This window comes from Delphinus delphis, chromosome 8 (genome assembly GCF_949987515.2).
Source record: "Delphinus delphis chromosome 8, mDelDel1.2, whole genome shotgun sequence".
In the NCBI taxonomy this organism is placed as follows: Eukaryota; Metazoa; Chordata; class Mammalia; order Artiodactyla; family Delphinidae; genus Delphinus; species Delphinus delphis.
The window spans coordinates 9,487,594-9,513,690 of record NC_082690.1 but is presented as its reverse complement, the minus strand read 5'-3'; the positions used below and the strand labels follow the sequence as shown (position 1 = coordinate 9,513,690).

Here is a 26,097-nt window from a genome sequence, read left to right as displayed (position 1 = left end):
TTATGGACCCGAATCATGGTAGTTACCTTGACCTCATTTCAGTGTGTTGTGGTGGTGGTGGTGCGGGGGGGTTGGTGATGATGGTGATGATAATGTTGTTGAGGCCTTTATTTGTACAAAATGAGACCACTGTCCCATTATTGCTGTGTTTTAAATTTACTTTTTCTACTCTCACTACTATAAAAGCTGTGTTCCCTGGCATCCATGCCTTTCAGGGAACCTCAGAAAGATTAGAGATAATTCTTATTTTGTGGATGAAGCAGCGCCAGTTTTTAATGTTCCTTTTAAAGGCAATCACACACACATATATATATATATGGAATTTTGCTGCGTTTTAGCAAACTGAGCTGCAAATCAATTCCTGAATGATTTAAGGGCCTCTTTGTCTTGCTTCGTTTTAAAAATGTCTTAAAAATCAGGATTCACTTAAGATATATTTGGAAATAGTAGAGTAGCCAAAGCATATTTTAAAGCTTAATGAATTAAGTGCACCTTGAAAAAAAATGTAACTCTTATGCCTTAAAAAGTCAATTATCAGTGTTGATTTTTCCCCCTACGCCCTAGGGCCCATAGGAAAGAAGTGTCATTAAGTGTTAACCTGAAAGGCATTTAAAAGTATTGATAATTCCCTCCTAGATCATGACTCATTCAAAAACTTAGGGCCTTTTACTTGTCTTTTCATTTCTTTGTGCTTAATTGGGGTAAAATATTACTAACCTAGAACAGTATAAAAAATTAATAGACTTTAAAGAGCTCATGGGACCTCCATCTCATACCATATACAAAAATTAGCTCAGTGGATTAAAGACCTAAATGTAAGAGCTAAAAACTATAAAACTCTTAGAAGAAAACGTAGTTTTAAAGCTTCATGACCTTGGATCTGGCAGTAGTTTTTTAATCATGACACCAAAAGCACAAGAATCAAAAGAAAAAATAGATAAACTGCACTTCACCAAAGTTGTAAAAACTACTAGGCTCACTGAGCATTATCAGGAAAGTGAGAAGACAGCCCCCAGAATGGGAGACGATGTCGACAATTCATATATCTGATAAGGGTGTAGTGTCCAGAATGTATAAAAAAAAACTCTTATAACTTAATAAAAACACAAATAATCCAGTTTTTTCAGTTTAATTTGTTTTTGAAGTATAGTTGATTTACAGTGTTGTATTAGTCTCTGGTGTACAGCAAAATGATTCAGTTATACATGTATTCTTTTTCATATTCTTTTCCATTATAGTTTATTACAAGATATCGAATATAGTTCCCTGTGCTATACAGTAGGACCTTGTTGTTTATCTGTCTTATATAGTAATTCGTATCGCTAATCCCAAACTCCTAATTTATCCCTCCCCTGCTTTGCCCTTTGGTAACCATAAGTTTGTTTTCTATGTCTCTGAGCCTGTTTCTGTTTTGTAAATTAATTCATTTGTATCATTTTTTAGATTCCATATGTAAGTGATGTCATATGATATTTGTCTTTCTCTGTCTGACCTACTTACTATGGTAATCTCTAGGTCCATCCATGTTGCTGCAAATGGCATTATCTCATCCTTTTTATGGCCGAGTAGTATCATTGTGTATATGTACCACATCTTCTTTATCCATTCATCTGTGGATGGACATTTAGGTTGCTTCCATGTCTTGACTATTGTAAATAGTGCTGCTGTGAACATAGGGGTGCGTGTGTCTTTTTGAATTAGTGTTTTCTCCAGATATATGCCCAGGAGTGGGATTGCTGGGTCATATGGTAGCTCTGTTTAAGGAATCTCCATACTCTTTTCCGTAGTGGCTGCACCAGTTTACATTCCCACCCCCACCCTCTCCAGCATTTAAAATAATCCAGTTTTTAAATGGCAAAGGATTTGAATAGACATTTCTCCAAGGAAGATATACAAATAACCAATAAGTGTATGAAAAGATGCTTGACGTCATTAGTCATTAGAAAAATGCAAATCAGAAACTATGTCAGATACCACTTTACACACACTGGGATAGCTAGAATCAAAGAGTTGGGTAATAAATGTTGATGAGGCTGTGGAGAAACTGTAACCCTCGTACGCTGCTGGGATTGTGAAGTGGTGCAGACAGCATGGAAAATAGTCTGGCCATTTCTCAAACAAATAAATAAAGTTGTCATATGACCCAACGATTCCACTTGTGCATACACACACACACACACCCCCAAGAGAAATGAAAGTGTGTGTCCATACAAAAACTTATAAACAGATCTTTATAACATTACTCATAATAGACAAAAGCTGGAAATAGTGCAGATGTCCAGCAGCTGTCAAATAGATAAACAAAATGTGACATATTCACACGATAGACTATTACCTGCCAATAAAAAGGAATCAAGCACTTACATGGTGCAATGTGCACGAAGCTTTAAAACATTATGCTGAGAGGAAGCCAGTCACAAAAGACCACATGTTAGAGGATTCCACTCATCCGAAATGTCCAGAGTAGGGAAATCTGTCAGAGCAGAAAGTAGTTTAGTAGTTGCCTAGGACTGGAGCAGGGATGGAGGGCAGGAGGGTGATAGTTAAAGGGATGGGATTTCTTTTTGAGATGAACATTTTCTAAAATTGACTGTGATGGGGAGTTCCCTGGTGGCCTAGTGGTTAGGATTTCGGGCTTTCACTGCTGCAGCTGGGGTTTAATGTCTGGTCGGGGTACCGAGAACCTGCAAGCCGCGTGGCACAGCCAAAAAAAAAAAAAATTGTGGTGACAGTTGCACATATCTGTGGATATACAAATAACCACTGAATTGTGCACTTCAAATAGGTGAATTGTATGTTATGTGAACCATATCTCAATAAAGCTGTTAAAAATAAAGGTAAGAGGATGGAAAAGCTGTATGATTCAAACAGTAGTCAATGAAAATGAGGGTGGCTGTGTTAATATCTGCTAAGTACACTTGAGAGAAAAGAAGAAGAAAGCATAATTTTTTAATGTTCAAACAAATACAAAATTGTTGTCATATAAAAAGGTAATTAAAGAGTATATAGACCCAAAATATAAGGGAAAAGTATTAAAGAAGTGTGTCAGCCCGGTAATAAAAATGTTGTCTTTCTGGGGGAAAAAAGAAAGAAAGAGCTCATGAGGACAAAGAGTGCCGTATTAGTCCAGCAAGTCTTGTCTGCATGGTGCCGTGCCACTTGGCTGGACCCTTCATTCATCCTTTGAAAAGGTCTCCTGAGAGTAGAAAGCATGACCTTGCTAGGTGGGTTAGTTATGATTGAAAGTAGTGAGAGGATTTAAAGTCAGTGTCAATAAATGTATACTAACCAAACATCAAACTGGAGTCACTAATTATCTTTGGATGAAGATTTAGTATTCACCTTAAAGTGTAGTCATAGTGTCAGTTCCAATAGAGTAGCAATTATCAAACTTTTTGGTCTCAAGACCCCTATATACGCCTAATTGAGAATCTCAAACAGCTCTTATTTATGTGGGTTATGTCTATTCATATTCACTATATTGAAAATTAAAACTGAGACATTTTTTAAATGTTAAATTCGTTTAAAAATAATAATAAGCCTGTTACATGCTAACATAAACAACGTGCTTATCAAAAGCAACTATATTTTCCAAAAACAAAAATAAATTAGTGAGAAGAGCGGTATCATTTCACGTTTTGCAAATCTCTTCAATGTCTGGCTTAATTGAAAATGGATTCTCATATCAGCTTTACGTAGTCAGTCAGGTGTCTTTGTGAGGTTTTGGTTTGACTATACAAAAAAATCAGGGCTTACAGGTACATACTTGGAAAAGAGAAAAGTATTTTAATAGTCTTTTTGGATAATGTAGATACTCGTTGTTGATACTACACCAAAAATTCAGTAAGTGATGGCTTCCTAAAGATTAATAGCCATAAAGAATCTGATATCAGATCATATCCATGTTATTGGTGATATGGAATCTGAACTTCCCTTATGCTATTGCATTAAGATCCATGATCCATCTTCTACCCATGCACAGTTTTGTAACATTACCCATTGGGAAAATACTGCTTCACTGAGGTGTACGTATCTTCTAGATTTTGACACATTTCATTACACCATCCAAAAAAATTGCATCCATTAATATCACCACCAGTCTCATCACAAAGGTATTTGGAAGCTGTCAAGCTCATGGTGGCAGATAAAAGTTTTCTAAAAATCTGATTTTTGCTTGAAAGCTCAGCTTTCATCATTGGCAACAATGGCAGCGATCGTTGGCTAGTTCTTCCTCGAAATGACAGGCTCACTTCATTTATTTTTACAAGAATGCTGAGAATACTCAAATCTGAATAATCATAGTTTGTCTGCCAGTCATTCTTTCAAGTAAAAATGATGTTTGATGAAAAAAAGGTGGCTAGTTCAGTTTAAAACTCAAAATAATCACGAGAGTGTCTGGCCTCAAGACCCCATCAGAGTGGGAAGTGCTTTGTGTGTACTTCCTGTTTTTCTTTACACAGAATATTACAATTAGTACTTGAGGGTCAGTATTTAGTACAATTAATAATTTTTACTGCTTCATTTTACAGGACATTCTTAAGTGAAACTGGCATTCTTTTCTTACTGTAAGTCTTTGGTAGTGAAGAGTACTACTGTGATTACTGGCACAGCTGGGTTCCACTGTGCCTGTGTCCTGATTCATGCCAAGGCACCAGCAGTTTTACCTGCCATTGCTTTTGTACCATCAGTGTAAATATTAATACAGTTTGAAAGACAAATATCGCCTTAATACCATTATGAAAATAATTTTGACTTTGCAGACCCCTTAAAGAATCTTAGGAGGGCTTCCCTGGTGGCACAGTGGTTAAGAATCCACCTGCCAATGCAGGGGACATGGGTTCGAGCCCTGGTCCAGGAAGATCCCACATGCCACGGAGCAACTAAGCCCGTGTGCCACAACTACTGAGCCTGCGCTCTAGAGGCCGTGAGCCACAAATACTGAGCCCACAAGCCGCAACTACTGAAGCCCGCGCGCCTAGAGCGTGTGCTGCACAGCAAGAGAAGCCACTGCAATGAGAAGCCCGCGCACCGCAATGAAGAGTGGCCCCTGCTCACCGCAACTACAGAAAGCCCGCGCGCAGCAACGAAGACCCAACGCAGCCAAAAATAAATAAGTAAAGAAATAAATTTTTAAAAAAAAAAAAAGAATCTTAGGAATCCATGGGATCCATGGGCCACATTTTGAAAACCACTCCAATAGGGGATATGTAAGGAAAAAATACAGGCAACCCAAAGGCTTAAAAGAGAGACACACACATAACACACATTTGGGGAAATATGAAGACTCTCTGAGTATTTGCTATTAAGGAATTAATATTATTGCATTTTTTTAGGTGTGATAGTGGTTTTGCAGACTGTTTTCTATATGTAAATGGGAATCCTTATCTTTAAGGAAACTGTTGAAGTGTCTGAATGATATGATGCCTGGGAATTCCTTCAGAAAAAATTCAGTGAAGGGGGTGGGATATGGTGGAGGGGAGTTTAGGTTAAACAGGATTGGCCATGTGTGATAATTGTTGAAATTGGTACTTGGGAGCAGGGGGGTTGGGGGGAGCACTGTGGAAGCGGGGAGAGATAATACTCTCCTTTTTACTTTTGTGTGTCTTTGAAAATGTCCTTTTTTGGGTTTTTTTGTTGTTGTTGGTTTTTTTGGTTTCTTTTTTTTAAGAATCTAACAAACAACAGTAACATGACAGGGTAAATAGGCCCATCTACTGAGCCAGTTTCTTACAGTAGGGAAATGCCATTGCAAAAATTTTGGGTTTCAGAGCCGGAAAGACTGTGCCATTTTTAAAGGCACTGGAACCCTGGGCAAATCACTTAAGGTCTCAGAATCTAATTTTGCACCTGTAAAACTGGGATAATGCTACTTATCCCACTTGAAAAATAAGTGAGAAGATGTATGGGAAGCGTCTGGCACGTAGTAAATGCACTGTAAATGTTAATAACCTTGGTGAAAATGAGTCAGGATTTTTTTTGTAGTTTTTACTATGTCTGGGATCAGAAGGATGGGAGTTACAGGGTAGGAGGAAATGAAGCAACATTGGATTCAGTTCACTGTTTTAAATGAATGAGAAAATGTCCATAAATATGTGTGGGAGTTTGGCATTTCCTTTTGACCTTGGAACCTCCTTGTTTGTTTTCATTCTTCTGTCTTTACTTAGAGAGGCCATTTGTGGGAAATTCAGTTCTAGGGTCACCTGTTTCAAGAGAGAAGAAGTTGATTTTAAGTCTGAGGAAATCGATGCAGCTATAGAAGCCGCTTTCCTTCCTGCCTGTGTTGATATGCAAAATGTAATAACTGAAAGAGGACCCAGAGATAGTTAGCTAAAATAAGTGGCTCGTGACTTTTATTTCCAGACTTTATTTAACCTTTTGTATTTCTTTTCTTAGAAGCAAGGAAGTATATCGCACACCCACGCTTACCTGTTCGTATACCCAGGTGTTTTTATCTGTGTGCATGATAACTAAACTGGTGCTGGCTTATTAGTGTTGTTTAACCGTGTGTGTGAATCAGAGTACAAAATGAAGGTATGAAAGATGAGGAAGTTCTTAAAGTCACCGTATTCTTTAATTTTAAACTTAATTCTCATTTTTTGAATGGGTGTTGTATTGTTTATACACATTGCACAAATACAAAATGATATAAAAGGTGTACTTCCATCATGGCATCTCACTCGCACCCATGGCTCTGTCTACCTCCTTTCCCCGACTTGCCCCCAGTTGGTCACCACTCTTTTTGAGTGTCCTTCCAGTGTTCTTTTCTGTAAAAACAAGCACATGGGATTCTATTTATTCTTATTTCATTGCTTCCACCCCCATGTCAACAGGTAGCATTCTAGACATACTGACGTGTACTTGTTTGTTTTACGCGACAGTATATCCTGGACATCTTTCCATACCAGTTTCCTGTGTATGGATACTTGGCTTATTTCCAGTCTTTTACTGTCACAGGGAACAGAGCAGTGATAATGTTGCATATGTCATTTTATTTGTTTGCAATTACGTCTGTGGGATATATTCCCAGAAATGAGATTGCAAGATTATAGGGTACATGGATCGTAATGTTGATGGACGTTAAAGGGGCACCATATTTTTTATAACAAATCTAGAACAGTGCCTGGCATTCAATAGTAGTTGACTCTTGCAATGTAGTGAAATTCAGTTTCTTCACTGTTCGTTTCTGATCAGATTGTTCATTCTGATTAAGTGTTAGAGTCCCTACTTGGTTGCCTGTGGTCTGCTAATATGTGACGTAATAATTTATGCCATGATGTAAAGAGAGCGGACAGAAGTTGAAAAACGTCACCCACATTCTTAGCCACATAAATCGTGGGCTGTTCCATCTAGTTAGCCCTAGAAAGGAGTCTGAGCCCACTGACAACAGGGTACAGTGAGAAGCCTGCCTTGTGGTAAATGTAGCAGAGAACAGCGATCGACAGAGCTAGACAAACTTCTGGGTGTGTCATCACCAGGCAGAGGTACTGTTTCACCTCTGTGCTCTCATTTTTCTCCTGTGAAAATAATTTACCGTTCACTTGGAAGGTATAATGAAAAAATGGATAATTTTATAAAATACTTTGAAAAAAATAGGAAGCACATTTGGCAAATTGAAGTGTGCTTTATGAATCTACTTACCTGGTTCTGTGGAAACAGATCTTTATCGGCGCATAGTGCTATTAGAAAGGTATACAAGGCAAACCAGGAGGGTAGGGAGACTACTTTGAGGATAACAGGAGGATTATGGCTAGTCTGCTATCTAGCAGCTAATTGCAGTTACTTGGAGTTTGAATGGGGAATAATGGGGCCTTTAAGAACTGATTCCTGCTTAGATATTATCTACTGGAATGCTGTTGCAAGAATAAGATAGGGATCAGGTATTTGTCGTAGCACACTGCATAGTTACTTTCCTGTTTCAAATTCCTTTTGTCCTAGGGATCACTTTGCCTTTTAAGTTAGAAAGCCAACTTCCCACTTGAGATTGGTATTATATTTCCTCATTAGCTCTCAGGGATATTTACATGTAGTATTCAAAACAAACCCGGGAAAACAGTTATCTAAATGAACCATTTGTTAAGAAATAGGGAGTCTGTTCAGAACTGATTAGTTTTGGTATTTTTAACAGTTGCAAAATAAAGATTTTTGGTAACCATTATCATGTACTGAATATTCTCCCTAGCAGCCTTGTAAACAAGTGGCTGAATTATACCAGGGAAAAAACAGGCAGGGGGAAGGTAAGCAGTCTGTCCTAAATCCATCAGCATCTGTAGAAAGCACCTAGGATTAGAAAAAGACATGTTAAACCACATTTAGAGCTGTCTTTTAGTGGTTATGCCCTAGATACAGAAAGTTTAACAGAAAGTATTCTTACCTGAGGCCTGCTTAAAGGGTAGTTGGAGCTGTGCTTTCTGCCCCAGTTTTCCTTTGGTCTGGACAGTAGTCACCTCTCCTCGCCATGCCCATCTTCTTCATTCTATAAAAATGCCTATTTAGAGAGCGTGTGCTTCTTTGCATATGATGTAATAGTGTGGATCACTTGCTGCGTGCTAAAGCGTTGAGCTGGCAGCTGGCATGTATACTCCTGTTTTCCTTATTAGAACCCTGTGAGGGAGACAGTATTTTACTTCTTTCTTTTTTTAATATTTTGGCCATGCTGCGCGGCATGTGGGATCTTAGTTCCCCGTCCAGGGATCAAACCCGTGTCTCCTGCAGTGGAAGCACAGAGTCTTAACCACTGGACCGCCAGGGAAGTCCCAGAGACAGTATAAGTGCAAAGCACTCTTCAAAAAGTTGCTGTTATTTAATGAAAACAAATGACCTACCAAAATGCTAGAACTAACTTATCTCTCTTATATCCCTCCCCAGCGTACTAGTAATGTTCGATCCACATTTTTCAAGGACTGTTTATATGAAGTATTTGATGACTTGGAGTCAAAGATGGAAGATTCTGGTAAACAGCTACTTCAGTCAGTTCTCCACCTGATGGAAAATGGAGCCCTGGTATTAACTACAAATTTTGACAATCTCCTGGAACTGTATGCAGCAGATCAGGGAAAACAACTTGAATCCCTTGACCTTACTGATGAGAAGAAGGTAAAAAGTAAAGGATTAGTTTATCTCTTCAGGCCAGTGGATTGTATCCTCATGAGAAATACTGTTTTCTGGTTGGGATATTGTATAGTACTGGCATTTATGGAGAGGTAGAAAGGGAGACTGTTATCCCTAGTTGGATTTTAGTTTTTTGAGATAAAGATCAATGTACATTTAAAAGCACAGATCTTAAAAGTGTTCAGTTCTGTGAGTTTTGACAGTTTCACCCGATTTTAAGCAAGATTATAGGAAGCCATTTGAACTGTGAGATGTAAATCTTTTAACACTAGATAATATCAGGTGGGTGCAGTATTGATTTAGAGTTCTCTGTTAGGATATATTGTTCACGGCATCTGTTGGAAATGTACGAAAGCTACTTTTTGATGTCTGGAGAGCCCGTTTCAAGCCAAATGACAGCTGGGTTGAGATTAGTATTCAAAGGACACCTCAGCAGACTTCTTTTTTTAATGTAGCCCATACTATACCTACGCCATCTCCCATAATATGGAATTACAGATGTCCATCTATGTCATCTAATGAGAGAAGGCTTTTATTAGAATGGTCACCAGAGGTTGTAATTTGAAATCTAGCACCAATGGGACATTCTATAGATAACACCATTTAATTGATGAAATACACTGAAGCCATAAAAGGGAAAATGTTTTCATTGCCATAAAAAGGTGTCAGAGACGTAATGATTGAAGAAGGGGGGGGGGGAACCAAACAGATTATAAACCGCCACAGGGTCTCATTTGTCCTGCCCTGTAGTGTTTGTAATTTGCCTTCATACTTCGTTTTCCTGGGAGCCTGCCTTTGTGTCCCACTTGGAACCCAGCTAAGTAGAGTTTGAAGAGACAAATGACTCCCCCACGGGCACTCATGTCACATTACTGCCTCTCAGAGCAGTAGCTATAATGCCAGTCTTGTGATTTTGCTGACCTTGAAGTCGAGTCGTAAAAGGAAATCCAATTTAGAGAAATGGTGCCGAAAAGACTGGTTTTCTCTGGCTGGAGTGTTTTCCACCTGCTGCCTCCATGCTTTGTATGGCCAGCTCCTTCTTCACCTGTAAGTCTTCACTTACGAATCACTTCCTCTGAGAGGTCTTCTCTGACCATCCTAATTAAGAAAGGACCCACCTTATTTTTTGGTTCGTGTTTTCAATGAAGCACTTGATATAACTTTCCATTTTCATCTTGGTTTGTTTGTTTTCTGCCTGTTTGCCCCAGAGGAATAGCAACCCCATTTGGACAGGAACCATGTCAGCCCTTCTTACCCTAATGTCTAAGATAGTACTGGGTACATAGTAGGTGCTCAGTAAATATTTTTTGAATTTATAAATGGTTGAATGAAATTTAAAAATGAATGGCAAGAAACAGCTTCCATGCTGTTTCTGATACAATCTCCAAAGATCGTGACCAGCATCAAAATCATAAGGGCCTTTTTAAAGTTATGGGTATCAATCAGACTTGAAATTTTCCTTCTCATTTTCACCCTGGAGTCTCAAGATTTGCTTTGTATTTTAGTCCACATTAGGGGCAGTATTGAAGTTTAAGGGTTAAAGCCATTGACTGGCAGTCAGAATAGAGCCTGGTAATACTCTAATTCTAAATCTCTGTGCCTCCTGACTGTTTTACCCTAATCCATACCTTATTTCTCTAGAATGTTAAAAATAAATTTATACTGTCTCAAGTCCTTGGGAAAATGGAAACATGGGATCCAGTTGGCCCTTACTATCACTGTCATCTAAATAATCGTTCTTCACTGGTAGCCTTTTAAGTAACTCAGAGGTGACTGAAGTGATTCTTTTATCGCTTATCAATTGCTGCACAAGAAATCACCCTGAAAACTTTGTGGTTTAAAACAATGTTTTATTTGCCCGTGATAATGTGAATTTGCTACTTGAGCTGGGCTGATCGGCTCAGCTGGACAGTTCTGCCGGTTTTGCAAGTGACACACATGGCTGCAGTCCTCTGGGGGCCAGACTAGGTGGTGGTAGATGGCCTTGCTTGCGTGTCTGTTGGTGCAGGCAGTCGCTGGGCCATCGGGCTTCTTCACATGGTAGCTGGGTTCCACAAGCAGCAAAAGAGGAAGAAGACTCATTGTGCCAACGTTTTCCAAGCTTCTGCTCTTGTCTGCTAATGCCCCGTTGGCTAAAGCAAGCCATATGGCCAAGCCTGGAGTAAGTGTGAAAGGGGACTAGACCAGGGCATCGATACAAGGTTTGACCTCTCGGGGATCCTTCCTGAAATGGTCATCCAGAGCTGTCATGTATGTCACCAGTGGAAAGAGCCCTGTGGTTCCTGCAAATTAGGACAAACAAATTCTAATTTGTTTGAGGGCACCCGACTTGCTGCCCTCATTCCTAACAGTCATGCCTGAAGTAGAAAGGGAGGCCACGTCGGGTGGCCACATCCTTAGCCTGTAGTATCGGGAAGCTGGAGAGTTATGTCAGAAGCCTAGTCCTCAGAAGAACCTCTTGCCCACTGGGACCTTGAAGCAAGTGCTCAGCCCTGCCCGCCTGGCTGAGCTGTGTTTGTGTTGTGCAGGTCCTCGAGTGGGCTCAGGAGAAGCGGAAGCTGAGCGTCTTGCACATCCATGGGGTCTACACCAACCCTAGTGGCATTGTCCTTCACCCAGCTGGCTATCAGAATGTGCTCAGGAACACTGAAGTTATGGTGAGTGGTGCTGACCTTGCCGCTCTCGGGAAAGCCTCCCTGGGAAACCTCTAAATACACCACTGGTCTTCCAGGGATAACAGTTTCTTCTCATTAATGAAAATTGGAAGGCCGGGACTTCCCTGGGGGTCCAGTGGTTAAGACTCTGTGCTTCCAGTGCAAGGGGCTTGGGTTCTGTCCCTGGTCGGGGAGCTAAGATCCCACGTGCCATATGGCAAGGCGGAAAAAAAAAAAAAAAGGAAGGCCAAGCATTCTTTCCTGTGCTTCTTAACTTGTGGGTGTACATGCCATCTTTGGAAATGTCAGACATCTCTTCAGGTGTCAAACTCTGAGGTTTTACTTTGTTCTTGATTGACACCCAGCAGATGGCACTCTGTTATTGGTGTCATTTTCACATACAGAGAAGACTTACTGCCCTTCATCATTTGGTATATATAGTGTTAATGGCCCTCTCTATGCCAAAACTAATTTATGCAGCTGTTCACTGACCAGTCACTACTAGGGCGTACATTCTAAAGAGATTTTATATAAATGGTGGTGGTTTTATATTGAATCATCACACTTATTCACTTATTGCTCACTGGAAAACATAGAGAAAAATTTGGATAGGGTGATAAAATGGAGGCTTTCTTTGTGAAAAAAGACCAAGAAAATGTGATGTTTTCTGAAGCATAAGGGGACCTTTTTTCACCTGTTCTTTCCCTGACATGTGTTATAGCTGCATCTGTCATCACTATCATTTCTAATATTTTTATATTTATATATGTGTAGTGTGTGAGATATATATATATATATATACACACACACACGTATATAAATGTATACACACATGTATATATTAATATTCTAAGTGTCAGGCTTTCTTTGAGCACATCTGGTGATGGAATTCTCTAGTTATCCACGGCTTATTCTGTTAAGCAAAAAAGGCAGATATGCTCAAGAAAATGGGAAGAGTAAGCTATACTGAAGACTACTCATTGCCTTATGGCCTCTGGGCACATAGATCTAAAAAATAAACTGTAAGGCATAGACCAGTGAGACCCTGAGTAGAGAGCCTGCAGGACAATTCCAGGTAAAGATACAATTTTAAGACAGTCATCAAGTTACAATAATAAACAATGAGGAGGTCAGACTCCTTCACGGGGATGCATCTCCCCTCTTAAATGCTGGTTAATCGCTCATCACAGTCTGCTAAATGCAGCAGTTATGACCTTGTTGACTCTTGTTTCAGACATGTCTTCACGTGTCATTAATATGTTTCTTTTCCTACAAGAGAGAGATTCAGAAGCTCTATGAAAACAAGTCGTTCCTTTTCCTGGGCTGTGGCTGGACTGTGGATGACACCACTTTCCAAGCCCTTTTTCTGGAGGCTGTCAAGCACAAATCTGACTTAGAACATTTCATGCTGGTTCGGAGAGGAGATGTGGACGAGTTCAAGAAGCTTCGAGAAAACATGCTGGACAAAGGGATTAAAGTCATCTCCTATGGAAATGAATATGCTGACCTTCCAGAGTATTTCAAGCGACTGACATGTGAGATCTCCACAAGGGGAAGGTCAGGTAAGATGCGTTTTGAGACTGAGAGGGGTCGGAGGGCAACCGCTCTTCAGCCTCTTATGTGTTTGTGGTGGGTAAAGTCATCACCAAGATGAGGAATATAATCCTAACCAGATTATGAAGGGAGATGGCGGTTAGTCTTCAGATTAATCAGCAAAATGCAATTAGAATTTAGATTTCAAAATAGAGAAGAATGATAACTCCCTTTCGGCTAAGGCCGTAAGGAAAGGAATAAATACATTCATGTAGTATTGGTGAGAAGATAAAGTTAGTACAACTTTTCTGAAGGGGAAATTTGGAATATGTTCCGACGTTTAAAACCTTTGACCCAGAAATCCCACTTGATACAGTTTATCTTAGGAGAAGTTTCTCCTAAGGCCGTGAGGAAAGGAATACATTCATGTAGTATTGGTGAAAAGGTAAAGTTAGTACAACTTTTCTGAAGGGGAAATTTGGAATATGTTCAGAAGTTTAAAACCTTTGACCCAGAAATCCCACTTGATACAATTTATCTCAGGAGAAGTTTCTCCTAAGGAGATCACGGGATACTTGCACAATTATACTACACAGTTGCACAAAGATACAAGTGTAGGGATGTAATCAGTGTTGTCGATAAATGGCAAAAATTGGAAGCAATCTAAAATGTTCCAGAAAATGGGGGATTCTATAAATACACCATTTATTAATTGATGAAATACATAAGAAGCCATAAAAGAAAAAATGCTTTTACTGGCCAAAATAATGTCAGAGATATAATACTGTGAGTGACAAAAAAAAAAAAAAAAAAGGTTGTAAAATGCCACCATGGTCAGTCCCTGGCATACAAAATTGTAGATATAGTCTATTTTTGTATGCTTGTATGAGAAATATCTGGAATGAAGTTTACTAAATTAACTGTGGTTATCTCTATGAAGTAGGATTTAATGTGTTTTTTTTAATATTTTGTTTCTATGTTAGCATTTTCTATGATTATGCGTTGTCTTTATAAACAGAAAAATAAAAAACACACTTTGAAAATGCTATTTGGAAACTGTTATGGTGGAATTAAAGTCAGGGGTTAGGGGTACCACTCACTTGACATTTTACCTCCAGGTTCTAACAGGAAAGCCAAATGGGGATAAAAGGTTCAGTTTATTAATGGCTCCAGGCAAGTTCTCAGTTAATCTACAAAATGCAAAACCTTTTGGTATAGCTAAATTGGAGAATGCTTTTTAAAATCTCAGTTTGAATAAAGCCGGGCCTCAGGGTATGGCCATTCTGACTCACCACACAGTTCCGAAGGAACTTTCCTGCTGTATGTAGAATATGTTCTTGAAAAGTCATGTGCCAGTATTCATTTTCATTGTCAATCTGAATACATGTTAGGGAGCCTGTTAAGGTACAGGTAATTTAGTAGATTAAATTGATCTATTAATTAATGAATTTATTAGTCTATTAGTAGATTAATAGATTGATTTAATTGTCCTATACCCAATAATCAATCCCAGGTTTCTCTTCTGAATCAGATTGCTTCAAGTGGAATTCTCCTGTGATGAGAAATTCCATAAGCTCTTATTATCCATGGCTGTGTTTCGATGGAACAAGGTCTGTAAAAGGCATCACCATAACTGAACGCTGAAAACTAGGTCTACCCTTTTTCCAGAAGACTTTTTTAAAAAACCCTTAAAAAGACAAATCTTCTGGTTTATCTCTTTTGTGAAAACAATTTGCTATTCTTTCTTGTGGGTATGTTTTCTGCTGTCCTGCAGTGTTCCAGATTCTTCTGCTGTTTGCCCACACATAGGACTCTCAGTAGGCTTTTTCCACTGGGCAAGGAGTACATAGCCAAGCTCTACTTATTTCTTTTGATCTGCGTTCTGAGCTATTCCACCCGGGGAAGATGCTAGGGTGGAAAAGAACAAAATCCTGCTGGACAGCTGTTCCTCTTACACTGTGTCTTTTCTTGACAAAAACCATCAAAAGTATTGTGGAGCAGCACAGACTCTTTCATTAGCTGCATGGGCTTCCTAACAGAGCAGCTCTTCTCAAAGTTATCACTCATTAAGGTATTGTGAATTGTTAAAAATCAAGGATTTTCAGTGTGGCCAGGGGCTTTATTAGAATGGTCAGCTAAGTTTGTGATCTAAAATCTAGCAGAGCGGTTTTAGGTTAAAAACACTTTTTTGTTTTGAGACCGGTCAAGCTTACCTTCCATCCGTGGTTATGTTTTGATTCTCTATAGATAAGTACCGATGAGAGGTCCGAGGTCTTTTGCTGATGTTTTCTTTTTTTAACCCTGGCCTCTTGCTGTGTGCCTTGCTTTGTGCTGTGTACTCGCTTTTGCGTAGTGAGAATTACTTGGGTTCAGAAGATTCTGTAGGATCCCGGTACATTTATTTCAGAAAAACCAAGTAATGGGGAAAGGAAAGTAATTCTTTTATAATTCATTACTGTAATAGAAGCAGTTACTTTGGTATATTTCAGGTAAGTTTTCCTTGTGCATTTCTTCATGGCTGTAAACAAAGTACACATACACTCCTGGTACTTTTTTTTTTTTAATTAATTAACTTATTTTTGGCTGCATTAGGTCTTTGTTGCTGCGTGTGGGCTTTCTCCAATTGTGGCGAGCAGGGGCTACTCTTCGTTGCAGTGCGCGGGCTTCTTATTGTGGTGGCTTCTCTTGTTGCAGAGCATGGGCTCTAGGAACGTGGGCTTCAGTAGTTGTGGCTCGTGGGCTCTAGAGCACTGGCTCAGTAGTTGTGGTGCATGGGCTTAGTTGCTCGCGGCATGTGGGATCTTCCCGGACCAGGGCTCGAACCCATGTCCCCTGCATTGGCAGGCGGATTCTTAACCACTGCGCCACCAGGGAAGCCCCCGGTCCTTTTTTTTATTCAGTGATACATCATACATTTTCCCACATGGCTGCAGTCTTCATAACCAGTATTTTTTTTTAGATTTCTTTTCATATGGACCTTTTTTTTTTTAATTTAAAATGTAACCTTTTATTTATTTTGAATTTTATTTTATTTATTTTTTATACAGCAGGTTCTTATTAGTTATCTATTTTATACATATTAGTGTAGATGTGTCAATCCCAATCTCCCAATTCATCCCACCACCACCCCCCGCGGCTTTCCCCCCTTGGTGTCCATACGTTTGTTCTCTACATCTTTGTGTCTGTTTCTGCCCTGAAAACTGGTTCATCTGGACCGTTTTTCTAGGTTACACATACATGTGTTAATATACGATATTTGTTTTTCTCTTTCTGACTTACTTCACTCTGTATGACAGTCTCTAGATCCATCCACGTCTCTACAAAGGACCCAATTTCGCTCCTTTTTATGGCTGAGTAATAATACTCCATTGTATATATGTACCACATCTTCTTTATCCATTCGTCTGTCGATGGGCATTTAGGTTGCTTCCATGACCTGGCTATTGTAAATAGTGCTGCAGTGAACATTGGGGTGCATGTGTCTTTTTGAATTATGGTTTTCTCTGCGTATATGCCCAGTAGTGGGATTGCTGGGTCATATGGTAATTCTGTTTTTAGTTTTTTAAGGAACCTCCATACTGTTCTCCATAGTGGCTGTATCAATTTACATTCTCACCAACAGTGCAAGAGGGTTCCCTTTTCTCCAAACCCTCTCCAGCATTTGTCGTTTGTAGATTTTCTGATGATGCCCATTCTAACCGGTGTGAGGTGATACCTCATTGTAGTTTTGATTTGCATTTCTCTGATTAGGGATGTTGAGCAGCTTTTCATGTGCTTCTTGGCCATCTGTATGTCTTCTTTGGAGAAATGTCTATTTAGGTCTTCTGCCCATTTTTGGATTGGGTTGTTTGTTTTTTTAATATTGAGCTGCATGAGCTGTTTATATATTTTGGAGATTAATCCTTTGTCCGTTGATTCATGTGCAAATATTTTCTCTCATTCTGAGGGTTGTCTTTTCGTCTTGTTCGTAGTTTCCTTTGCTGTGCAAAAGCTTTTAAGTTTCATTAGGTCCCATTTATTTTTATTTTTATTTCCGTTACTCTAGGAGCTGAATCAAAAAATACCTTGCTGTGATTTATGTCAAAGAGTGTTCTTCCTATGTTTTCCTCTAAGAGTTTTATAGTGTCCGGTCTTATATTTAGGTCTCTAATCCATTTTGAGTTTATTTTTGTGTATGGTGTTAGGGAGTGTTCTAATTTCATTCTTTTACATGTAGCTGTCCAGGTTTCCCAGCACCACTTATTGAAGAGACTGTCTTTTCTCCACTGTACATCCTTGCCTCCCTTGTCATAGATTAGTTAACCACAGGTGCGTGGGTTTATCTCTGGGTTTTCTATCCTGTTCCATTGATCTGTATTTCTGTTTTTGTGCCAGTACCATATTGTCTTGATTACTGTAGCTTTGTAGTATAGTCTGAAGTCAGGGAGTCTGATTCCTCCAGCTCTTTTTTTTTCCCTCAAGACTGCTTTGGCTATTCGGGGTCTTTTGTGTCTCCATACAAATTTTAAGATTTTTTGTTCTGGTTCTGTAAAAAATGCCCATAACCAGTGTTTTTAATGACTGTGTTATAATCCAGTGTGGATGTCACAGTTACCTAATTATTCCCCTATGTTAGGCAGTATCTAGTTTTTTCTATTGTAAGCACTGTTGTAATGAATGGTACAGTTTTTCCTTTTGCCAGTAGGATGGGTTCTCAGTGTAATTACTAGGTCAAAGGGCATGAACATTTTAGTGGTTGATAAGTACTGCTCAAGAGCTTTCCAAGAGAGGAATACCAGTTTGTGTGTTTGGGTGCTGTCTTTTGTTTATATTCTAATTGGCCATGTTTCTGATTGCTATTCTTTCCTCCCGTGTGTTCAGATTTAAACCTCTTCCTATACATTATCTATCCCAGTGCTGTCCAATAGAATTTTCTGCAATGATAGAAATATTCTGTAATCTTCTCTGTCCAGTGCTGTATCCACAAGCCGCATGTGACCATTGAGCATTTGAAGTGTGGTTAGTGTGACTGAGGAACAGAATTTTTTTTTTTCTCCTGGCCGCACCACTTGGCTTGCGGGATCTTAGTCCCCCACCCCGGGATTGAACCCAGGTCCCTGCAGTGGAAGCTTGGAGTCCTAACCACTGGACCACTAGGGAGTTCCCTGAGGAACAGAATTTTTAATTTAATTTAAAACTAAACAGCACATGTGGCCAGTGGGACGGCACAGCTCTAAACCCATTTTATACCGTGGGCGTGTCTGCTACTTTTCACTCTTCTACTTGGTTGAATTTGCCCCCTTGCACGCTGCTTCCTTTTCACTCTTGTACTTGGTTGAATCTGCCTCCTTGCACGCTGCTTCCTGACCCCAGCTGGAGTAGTTTTTTTTACCCAAACTTGGCCTTCTGGACTAGTTAGGGACAGCAAGCACACTTGTTTTGTTCACAAGTAATGTCCGTGTACTCAGGGACCTCACTGCTTCCCTGTTGTTTAATACAACAGTGTGAAGACTAACTGGTTTACTGTCCTGCCTAATGTGTGCATTCCTAAATAATGTCATCCTTCTTAGTCAGACCATGTACTTTCATCTCCCTTTAGTTGGCTGCTTTTCTATTATTAATAGTTTTAGCTTTTCAGCCAAATATCTGATACTGGTGTATGTTCTGTTTAGCAGGGACGGTAAGAGAAGGCCAGCTAAATGGCTCAGAAGGCCAGCTAAATGGCTCATCGACAGCACACAGTGAAATGAGAGGTATACTGTTTCCTGTTCTACTATTTGTCTGTTTGTCAGCAGAAAATGCTTTCCCAGAACTTAGTTAAGACCTTGGAGAACCTCTCCTACCTATTAAAGCGTCTGTATTTTCCCACCAAGTCTGTTACAAGTTTCCTAGTATCTTGTGTCTTGTCTTCTGAAGGGTTAAGCTTGACTTAAATTTCTGCAGCTTTAGATGTGTAAACCTATTTTGTGAAACTTCACTTAACTCTCTCCCTTCTCTCTCTCCACAGACTGTAGTACATGAGAGGGCTAGAGGAATCACCACCATTAGCCTAAGCTGTAAGGGCCTACCGTGGACAGTGTTTAACAAGTAAACTCACAAGAACCCAAAACAGCTCCTAGGAACTACCAGAACGCAGAGGTTGAAGGCCGGGGTTAGTGGGCGGGCGTCGCAGCTTACCCCTTCGTGCCGTGCCGGCTGCTTCCTGATCCTCTGCGGCCTGTTCCAGTTCAATACCCAAGTGACAAGGGACCCGGAGGCCGCCCCGCCCCACCCCCAGGCTGGACAGGCCTATGTCCACACAGCAGATCCACGGGACATCTCTACCGACCGTGGCCACAGCTCCGCATGAAGGACTCGGGATCTAGATGCCACGGGATCGCCGCGGCCCTTGTTGCAGTTTTGTACTCTATACTTGGTTTTTCAGTTAAGCTTAATGGCATTTTTAAAACATGGCTTGAAGCTCTAGTTTTCTAGATCTTTTACAGTGTACAGTCTTTTACATAATTGAGTTGTATTAAAAGCTTGTTCATTTACTTCCCAGGGCCCCAGCTCTACTTTGAGTCACTTTAGAAAACTCCTAACCTGCAAAGATACAAGCCGAATTTAAATTTTAAAAGTTCTCTTCTTTCACCTTGGGGGAAGGTGACCTCATTCTTGGGACAACTACTTATTTTTACCTGATTCCTCAGCATTATCAATTCCTGTTTCCCTTCTTACCATAAATCCTAGAACTACAGTGTGATGTAGGATTTTAGTTTTGAATCCTCCTATAAAATAACTCCAAGACCTAAAAGGCAATTTATTTATGAAATTTATTTTCTTATATAAATTATGTATTTCTCTGGGCAGACAGCCTTCACCTTATTGCACTAAGAGCACATCTGTAATACCAAGCTACAGGACAAGTCTTAACAAGGTCTGTATTCAACGTAGCACTTGTCTACCAGGCACTGTAGAGGATGAGGAGAAGCCAGGATCCATCCCAGGTGAAGAAGGGGCAGGGGGCAGTGTGTCTCCCCTTCTGACAGTTGGTTTTCTCCCGGGAAGGGGAACATGCAAAGTTATGTCTGGATTCTGAAAGTGGGAGGAGATCTTGGAGGCTGAGAAGCCCAGTGCAGCACTGCAGCTCGGCTCCCTTCATCTCTGAGGGGAGCAGGGACTCCTCTTTCACTCATCTGTAACACATCACTGTGGCCTAGCTGATGCTTCTGGGAAACGGGGCCAGGGGTCATCCTGGAATCAGCAGCAATTAAGAACAGGCCATACACTGCCACAGTGTGGGGGTGTCGTCCTGGCCCCAGGGACCTGAAAGCTGTGTATATCCTAGGGGGAGGTGCCACTCAAGACCCAGAGCTGGCTCTGGAAGTCTCTTTATCTAATGGAGCAGGGGATGATGCTCGGACGTCCCCATGACCACACTTAACTAGCAAAGCTCTGGTGCTGGATCTTCTAACCATTGGTCAAAGCTGTAATGAGACCGAGTCTGTAGGCAGAGTGAAAAGGGATGCCTGAGTGAGTAGGAAGGGGGAGGAGCATGGGGCTGGGGGCAGGTAATGGGCAGTGACTGTAACATGATTAGGCCCTCCTCGCAGAGGGAGGCTGGGCTGAACAGGGAGTGGGGTTAGGAGGGGCTGCAAGCCCTCGCCTGGAGCTCCCTCACTCTGCCTTTGAACTACACTGAAGACAAGTTGCTCACATACTCTAAAGCACATTCTTGATACAGGGATGGGGGCTTTGGGGGGAAGCGGTGATTTGGTATTGGCCAAGAGCCACGTTAAGCCTTCATGAGGGCAGCCACCACGGCCTTGGCGTTGAGACTGCGTAGGTCACAGTAGGTCTGGCCGGTGCCCACAAAGACGATGGGTTTGCTTGTGATATAGGTCATAGAAATAGCAGCTCCCACCTGAAGCAGAGAAAGGGGATACCCAGTCAACTCCAGGCCACTCCTTTTCACCCCCTAAGCAACAGGAGGCTTTGGAGCCAGTGTGCCCTTAGAGCCTCTGCTCCCTTGTGAAGGATGGCCATTCCCCTCTCCCAGTCCCACTCTGCCCTGTGTCGTCCATATTTACCTTGTCATCGATGGTATCAAATTTGGTAAGGACAATGCCATCAATGAGCCGAGGTGTCTGGGCCATAGAATGGTCAGCCAAGGCCCTGTTGAACTTGACCTGGAAAGGAGGAACATGACGTTAAGTATAAGATGCACCTCAAGTGGCCAGAGCTGAGGTTGGAAAGAGAACCAAGCCCTAGCTCTCACCAGCTGGTCCACGGCCTCATTGCCTACTAAGGCCTCCCCCACAAACAGCACCAAGTCGGGTGTGTTGACAGTAATGAGCTTGGCCAGGGCAGTCATCAGAGGGGCATTGTCCTGCATGCGGCCAGCTGTGTCCACCAGCACCACATCAAAGCCTTGGTTACGTGCTAGAGAGAAAAAAAGTGGTCAAGTCAAAACTCCTGGACTGTCACGTTTCCAGCTTTCCTCTCAGGAAGTCCCAAACTGGCCATATTAGAAGTCTACCTGTTTATTTCCTTAGGTTACAAGGTAGTGTAAGAAAAAATTCCCATACTCGGCCATCAAGCATATTTAGGAAAAGGGTGGCAGTAGGTAAAGGTGACCAAATAGAGAGAAACAAATATACTAGGTTTGCCTGCAACTACACTTATTACCCCAAAGCAGATCACGGCATGTCACTAATCCTGACCTGTTACCGCGCAGAAAGCTGGTGGTAGGGTAACCCCGGTCCTCTGCAAGTTCCAAGAGAACCCAAGGAGAAAAGGGGCCCAGACAAGCCCCCCAGCTTTCTGTGCACTGTACCAAAGGCAATGGCTTCCATGGCGATGCCAGCAGCGTCCTTGCCGTAGCCCTTCTCAAACAACTGCACCATGGCGCGGCCGCCGTGATTCTCGGGGGGGTGCAGGGCGCGCAGACGTCGGGTGTGTGTCCGCAGCTGCTCCACAGCCCCAGCACGGAATGTATCACAGGCAGCAATGAGGACACTGAAGCCATTCTCTAACAGCCAGAAGGAAATCTGCAAAAGAGGCAAAGAAAACTGTCACCTAGACCCAGAGGTGCCAGGAAATGCAGCGTGAAGAAATGATGTCAGAGACGGGCTGCGGAACTGCACCGACCTTGGCAAGGTTAGTAGATTTCCCCACGCCATTCACACCACAGAAGGTGACCACGTAAGGGCGCTGATGACGCTGGGCATCCATGATGTCCCGGAGCATGTCCACACGGCGCTGCGGCTGCAGAATCTGCACCAGGGACTCCTGGAGAGCTAGCTTGACGGTGGAAGTCACCGCTGAGGTGGGGGCAGAGGTGTATCAGTGAAGCCCAAGTCACGTGCTCCAGGAATGCCCAGCCCCTTTCTGAGCTAAAGGAACTAGGAGCCTGCCCAGGAATCCTAGGCACTTTACAAGTATTCGTTCATTTTAGTCCTAATTTAGAGCTCATCGACACCCAAAGTCCAAGTTACGAAATAGAAATTTATGTTATGGGATTTGTCAAAAGTCACGCACCTAGTAAGAACGGAGGTGGACGCGGTGGCCTCCTGGGGTGTGTGATGCCCACCCAAGCACTTCCAGGTCCAGGGAGATACTTACTGCTGAACGTCCCCATCACCTTCCCTTCCAGCTTGTTCGCAACAGATTCACAGAGTTGGACCGCAATGTCTGCTGCCACGTTCTTAGCTGAGAAGAGGGGGAAAGGCGTGGTATGAGTGCTCCAGCAGCAGTGAACAACCCCTATGGTACAGCCATTCTGCCCCCCACCGTCCCTACCCCAGAAACACGAGTCCACCCGTTCCTGACTCACCAATGAGATGGTCACGCATCTTGTCCAGCACAGATTCCATGTCTTCACGACTCAAGCTCTTGGAACCCACAAGGCCCTTCAGCATCCCAAACATGCCACCCAGAGTCCCCTTGGTAGCACTGCAGGCACAGAAGGTTACAGATGCACATGCGGCCAGCAGGCAGCGGTCACGTCTCCTCAGTTCTGGAGCCACACCCACCAGCCACCACCTCGGATCTCCTACCTAGGTTTGGTGGAGTTTTGAGCGGCCCCTTCGTCATCTGAGCTGCTGCAGTCCAGATCCTGAAGCTGCCTCCCAGACCCAGTCCCTCGAATCTGGAGGGTATGCGGAAAAGAAGGAGATGGGATCAAGAACACGATGGGCTGTGGGGGGGAAAGCCTGGATTTACGCTGTCTACACTGCTCCACCTCTTCGATTCAGGAAGCTCCAAATGTAACTCACCCCTCGCGCCAAGGACTCAAGAGTACTGCCCTCCTCATCTCTCCTTCCTCCCCCAGTTCTTATTAACATTGGCCTTCACTCTGGCCCTGCTGCCTCTTACCAAGTTGATGTCCTCGGGCGGGGCGCCCTCGGGGGCCCCATTGGCGGTAGGAGCGCTATAGTCCAGGACTTCCTTGTTGACAGAGCCACCCAGTGCCCACACCCGGGGCGCTTTTTTGCCCTTCTCCTTGGGAGCATCTGACTTACTGGACTTGCTGCAAAGGGTTACAGCACAAAGGGTTCCGATGAAGAAGCAGGAGAGGAAACATCCACCCCAGAGACAAGGACTCCCTCGCCCCCAACGTGTCTAGATAGCAGTACGTATGGCAAAAGCTGGAATGCTCACCTGGACTTCTCCATACCCCTCCCATGCTTCTGAATGAACTCTTCTCGCTTCCTGCGGATCAGTTCCTCTTTGGAAAGTTCTATCCCGTTCTCAGGCCCCACTGGGAGACCTGACTTTTCTGCAGGGACTGCTTTGCTGGTAGCCAAAGGGCCATCAGAACCTGTCAAGGAGAAAACTCACTGGGGAAAAAAAGACCAAATTCCAACAAAACAGACAAATAGGGAAAAGCCTTCCAAATCATTAAGACGAAACTAGGAACAAACATCTAGGGGATCGCGAGGACCGGGGACGACGGTGAGGGTGGTGGGCACCGGAGCGAGGGAAGGGCGGGAAACCACTCCAGCCCACCTTAACGACTTCTCATGCCCCCAGGTGTCCAAGTTCAAACTCACCTTCCTTCTTGGCCCCCTTGTTTTTTTTGCTGTTCTTGGCTTTTTCCTTAGGCTTTTCACCCCGTGTCTCAATCATGGACCTCACAGGTTTCTTGGCCTTTTCAGAATCTTCAAATTTCTTCATGGTTGTGGGAGCACGGACCTTACTGCTCTCCTCCGCTTCACTAAAGAGAAAAGGGAACAGTCCAAATGCAGGAGAAGGGCCCTCACACCCAGAGGATAACCAGAACGGAGCAGCAAACTCAGGAGTGCCTTTCAATCCACAACATACTGCCGTCCACCCGCCCTCGGGAAGGAAGGAAGCTCAAGTCACAGAGACTATTTTGGAGAGGGGAGGCCTCTCACCGAAGGAGCCGCAGAAAGTCATTCTGGAAATCAAAAGTGCCATTCAGTAGACTTAAGGCACTTTGCTGTTGGATCTCAGTGCGGTACTTGTCACGAAACAGCCGGTGCACGTCGTCTATCAACTTGTCTACATACGTCAGTGTTAGAATCTTCTGAAAACCTACCTGTTTAGGGAAAGAAACAGAGCCAAGAGATCTGCTCACATGCCAGCCCAGAACAGAGGGAAGCCAACTCAGCCTAGCCCTTCAGAGACTGGCTCGGCCACCTGGCAGGTTTCCCTGACCTAGGAGCAGCCAAGCCCTCTGACTGGGCCCGAGAGCTTCTCCCCTTTCCCCCTCCACCCTCCGTGTCTTCTCAGTTACTTCATCATAAACACTGGGTGCAATTAATCAGGGTTTTCTGAATAATCAGGACTCCGTGGTGACTATAATCATTGCCCCTCTAAAATACCCCCACTTACCACAAACACCAGCTCAAACTGGTTGTCCAGTTTATACTTGAGCGTGAGTGCCTCATGGGTGAAGGAGTTGTTACCTCCCCTTTCCTGGAAAAAGAGTATGTCTCAGAGTTCAGACTGTCCCAACACGTAGACTTGGGCCTCTCCAGGATTGCCTTTGGAGAAGAACTAGACACTCCCCCAAACTCAAACCTGTCCCCAGGGCAAGAAGATTCAGGGGAGCTGCTCTTCAGCATTCCTCCTGCGAGAAAAGGAGACACCGAGCTTGGGGGGAAGGGGCAAAGAGGTGGGAGGGGAGGACACGTGCGAGCCAGATGGGAAGGAGTCCTCATATAAACAATCAGACTTACTAGCAGCTGTACGCTATCTACAGTTCTTAAAGGCCGTTTTTCCAGCCATTATCTCACCCGGACTTCGAAACAACAGAAAACCAAGCTGCTGGGGGCGAATGGAGGGAACGACGCTAAGTCTCAATAGACTACGGATTCCGGCCAGAGTCCCAGAAAGAGGAGGGGGAGGGGACAGCGCAAAGTTGCGGGATGGTCTGATGGGGGCGGGAGAAAAAAGTGGAGTCACAGTTACGAGTGAGCGGCCGGTTTGAGGTGGGCCGACGGGGTGGGAGGGAGGCGCGGGATCAGTCGAGGGGGGACTAGGGACCGGGTCAGGGGGACGAGCCCAGAGTTCTGATCCCGCGGGGGCAGTACCTGCAGCAACACGGAACGAATCAACGCGTTAACTGGCCCGGTGCATGAGTCGCTCACGCCCTGGAAGCACCAGAGCACTAGCCCGCCTTTGGAGAAAATGGTGAAGAAGTCGAGCATGGCGGCAGCGGGAAAAGAGCCGGGGCCGGCGCCGGGAACTCAGGCCGCGATCGCCCCCGCTTCCTGCTGCGCCAAGCGCGGGACACGTCACACCAGCGGCCCCGGAAACCTGCTCAGCCGCACTTCCGTTTAGCGCAGTACCCTGGGTCCCTCCCCAGCTCGGCCAG

The 26,097-nt window shown here is 43.0% G+C and overlaps 2 protein-coding genes across 4 annotated transcripts in view; one reads left to right on the top strand and one right to left on the bottom strand.

Annotated features, from left to right (window-relative positions):
* FAM118B (family with sequence similarity 118 member B) overlaps window positions 1-20,046 on the top strand; it is a 46,379-nt gene extending 26,333 nt beyond the window's left edge. The window contains exons 4-8 of one of the 3 annotated variants that reach the window (XM_060017702.1): window positions 8,866-9,093; window positions 11,637-11,765; window positions 13,039-13,324; window positions 18,947-19,027; window positions 19,282-20,041. In XM_060017702.1, the coding sequence (XP_059873685.1) occupies window positions 8,866-9,093; window positions 11,637-11,765; window positions 13,039-13,324; window positions 18,947-19,027; window positions 19,282-19,295 (738 nt within the window). In that variant the 3' untranslated portion in view covers window positions 19,296-20,041. Of the gene's footprint in view, window positions 1-8,865; window positions 9,094-11,636; window positions 11,766-13,038; window positions 13,325-18,946; window positions 19,028-19,281 lie in introns of all 3 variants that reach the window. The other 2 variants (XM_060017703.1, XM_060017704.1) reach the window with 2 other exon arrangements.
* A 21-nt stretch (window positions 20,047-20,067) lies between these two features.
* Window positions 20,068-26,047, bottom strand: SRPRA (SRP receptor subunit alpha). The gene is made up of 14 exons (XM_060017701.1): window positions 25,814-26,047; window positions 25,113-25,196; window positions 24,653-24,816; window positions 24,308-24,471; window positions 23,916-24,075; window positions 23,631-23,784; window positions 23,312-23,403; window positions 23,089-23,207; window positions 22,878-22,964; window positions 22,404-22,576; window positions 22,090-22,303; window positions 21,532-21,695; window positions 21,344-21,442; window positions 20,068-21,177 (listed from the first exon to the last, which is right to left on the bottom strand). The coding sequence occupies exons 1-14, from the start codon at window positions 25,928-25,930 to the stop codon at window positions 21,049-21,051; spliced, it is 1,920 nt and encodes a 639-aa protein (XP_059873684.1). The 5' UTR covers window positions 25,931-26,047; the 3' UTR covers window positions 20,068-21,048.
* Window positions 26,048-26,097: the final 50 nt, after the last annotated feature.

Coding starts and splice junctions, on each gene's coding strand:
- SRPRA (XM_060017701.1), bottom strand. CDS start 25,930: ATGCTCGACTTCTTCACCATTTTCTCCAAAGGCGGGCTAGTGCTCTGG. Junction 24,076..24,307: donor CAAGGGGGCCAAGAAGGAAG/GTGAGTTTGAAC, acceptor TCTCCTTGACAG/GTTCTGATGGCCCTTTGGCT. Junction 22,577..22,877: donor GGTGATGGGGACGTTCAGCA/GTAAGTATCTCC, acceptor CCCCCACCTCAG/CGGTGACTTCCACCGTCAAG.